General features: G+C 37.8%; 1 protein-coding gene across 1 annotated transcript; it reads right to left on the bottom strand.

The window, feature by feature from the left end:
• Nucleotides 1-458: 458 nt before the first annotated feature.
• Nucleotides 459-1,755, bottom strand: LOC145159903 (short-chain dehydrogenase ptmH-like). Its single transcript, XM_079078959.1, has 3 exons — nucleotides 1,362-1,755; nucleotides 976-1,135; nucleotides 459-879 (listed from the first exon to the last, which is right to left on the bottom strand). Exons 1-3 carry the CDS (start codon nucleotides 1,699-1,701, stop codon nucleotides 543-545), a joined length of 837 nt encoding a protein of 278 aa, XP_078935085.1. The 5' UTR covers nucleotides 1,702-1,755; the 3' UTR covers nucleotides 459-542.
• Nucleotides 1,756-2,072: the final 317 nt, after the last annotated feature.

Genomic DNA, 2,072 nt, shown 5'->3' with positions numbered 1-2,072 from the left:
TCTGAATGACTACTATGATTCAAAGGAGAGAGAACAAAACAACACGGATCTTGAAGAAGGCTTAACCTATCTACAAAAGGAGATTTTGGAAGATGAAAATGGAAGGAAGGTGAGTGTCAATGTCTTCATATACTAACACTTATACTAACACTGATGTTGAAAAGGGCTATAATACCAATATAACGAGCCTCGCATAATGCATAGTCTTCTACTCTACATGCATCTATGCAAGTTGCAACATAGAGCCTCGCATTTATACCATAACCTTCCAAATGGAACAAAACTACTCTATTTATTACATAATTTAACTCTCATCAATGTCACTCCCTATTCCTAACAACTCAAAATGAAGACCAACCACATATCCTTAATTCCTTATCTATATCATCAATAATGTAAATACGAATTCTAGAAAAACATTTAACCACAAGTCAAATATGTTATATGAAAAGAAAACACAAAATAATCTCAACATTAGATTAATGCACATTGTTTATGACAATTTCTTATAGTTTATAGGCTCATCATCTTATAAAAAGTTACTAACAATTCATAGCTTTCTTTAAAAGGAAATCTTTAAGAAAAATAGGCAAATGGTATATAATGGCAGATATAGTGGAATATTGACCATAAGAGAACCAAGAAGGAGGGTCTTGTTTGAGGATTGCGTCTACTGTCTTTTCTGCAAATTCTTGAGATGGGGTTGCTTTTGGTCCTTGTGAAAAATAAGCTCGTTTCTTGATTGCAGCCTCGTATTTCTTGTATAGTTTCCATTCCGGCATCTTACTGTAATTGGCTATTGCTGAATCCCCAAGGTTTGATCTTATGGCTCCAGGTACAACATTAGTTACGTTGATCCCTAATGGCTTCAATTCCAACCTGTTCCATTCAATTACATCGATTAAGGACTGGAATGGAATTGAATCAGGAATGAATGGAATTGGAATTGGAAGCAGAAGAGGTTGAGTGACAAACCGTAATGTATCAGTTACCGAATGTATAGCAGCTTTAGATGCATTGTAGACACCTGACCATGGTCCAGGGGTCATAGCAGATACACTTCCAATGTTCACAATCTTTCCCTTCTTTCTAGATGCCATGTGAGGAACAACTTCTTGAATCAACCTCAAAGTACCTACATAAAAGCTAATTGTTTTCATGGATGAAGGAAGTAATTGTTCACTGATTAATCGAGTTATTCGCTTAGATCCTTCAGATTTTTGTAGTTTTTGGAAATGAAAACTTATCTCGAGTTGATGCAATCAAGAACAATTGAATCATAGAAACAACAGATGAGGAATATCACTGATATTTTCTAAATGATCGAATCAAGCTCATAAAACACGAGCATGAGATAATACCGAAAACATTGGTGTTAAACGTATGTTGAGCGGAAGAAAGAGGGATTTCTGCAAGAGGACCAATACACTGAACTCCAGCATTATTGACAAGAACATCGATCAGCCCAAACTTATCGATTACATTCGAGACAACCTCTACAACACTCTCATCCCTCAACACATCAAGTTCCTGAAGAAAGAACATATCACTCTTATCGTTCAAATCCGGCATGGAAGAAAGCGAACGCGCCGTCGCAACAACGAGACAGTTCCTGGCGGCGAAAGCGCAGGCCAGGGCGTTTCCGATGCCGCCGGAGGAGCATCCTGTAATGAGCACCACCTGTTTGTGAAAAGTCTCCATTCAGAATTGCTCAAGTTGTAAATTGTAATTCGATCGATATGATCGAGACGACATTTTTAAATTCAGTATATATAGTCTTCATTTATGAGCTAGAAAAGCATAAGCTGTTTTGGTGGGACCCGCAATACGGCAACATTGTAGGCTCCCACGGCTGATAAGATAAATATTTGTTGTACTTAGCCCATCCGTAATATCACACTATACAGAGTGCCCATCAGCTTCTTAGGCCGGATGAAGTGGTGCCATCGAAACCGCACTCCTTTCACCGTCACATAAGCGTCACGTAATGTTTTACCACACAAGTGTGGTTTCTTGCCACACCAAGGAAGTGGTGCCACATTTTTTATTTTATTATTTTTTTTTGTTTTTTT

This window comes from Lactuca virosa, chromosome 2, assembly GCF_052849685.1.
Source record: "Lactuca virosa cultivar CGN04683 chromosome 2, Lactuca_virosa_CGN04683_v6, whole genome shotgun sequence".
Lineage (NCBI taxonomy): Eukaryota > Viridiplantae > Streptophyta > Magnoliopsida > Asterales > Asteraceae > Lactuca > Lactuca virosa.
This window is presented reverse-complemented; position numbering and strand designations above follow the sequence as displayed.

Excerpts from the sequence above, each read along its gene's own strand:
- LOC145159903 (XM_079078959.1), bottom strand. The coding sequence starts at position 1,701 with ATGGAGACTTTTCACAAACAGGTGGTGCTCATTACAGGATGCTCCTCC. Across the intron at positions 1,136-1,361 it reads GTTTAACACCAATGTTTTCG|GTACTTTGAGGTTGATTCAA; the intron begins GTATTATCTCAT and ends GCTTTTATGTAG. Across the intron at positions 880-975 it reads TCGGTAACTGATACATTACG|GTTGGAATTGAAGCCATTAG; the intron begins GTTTGTCACTCA and ends TGAATGGAACAG.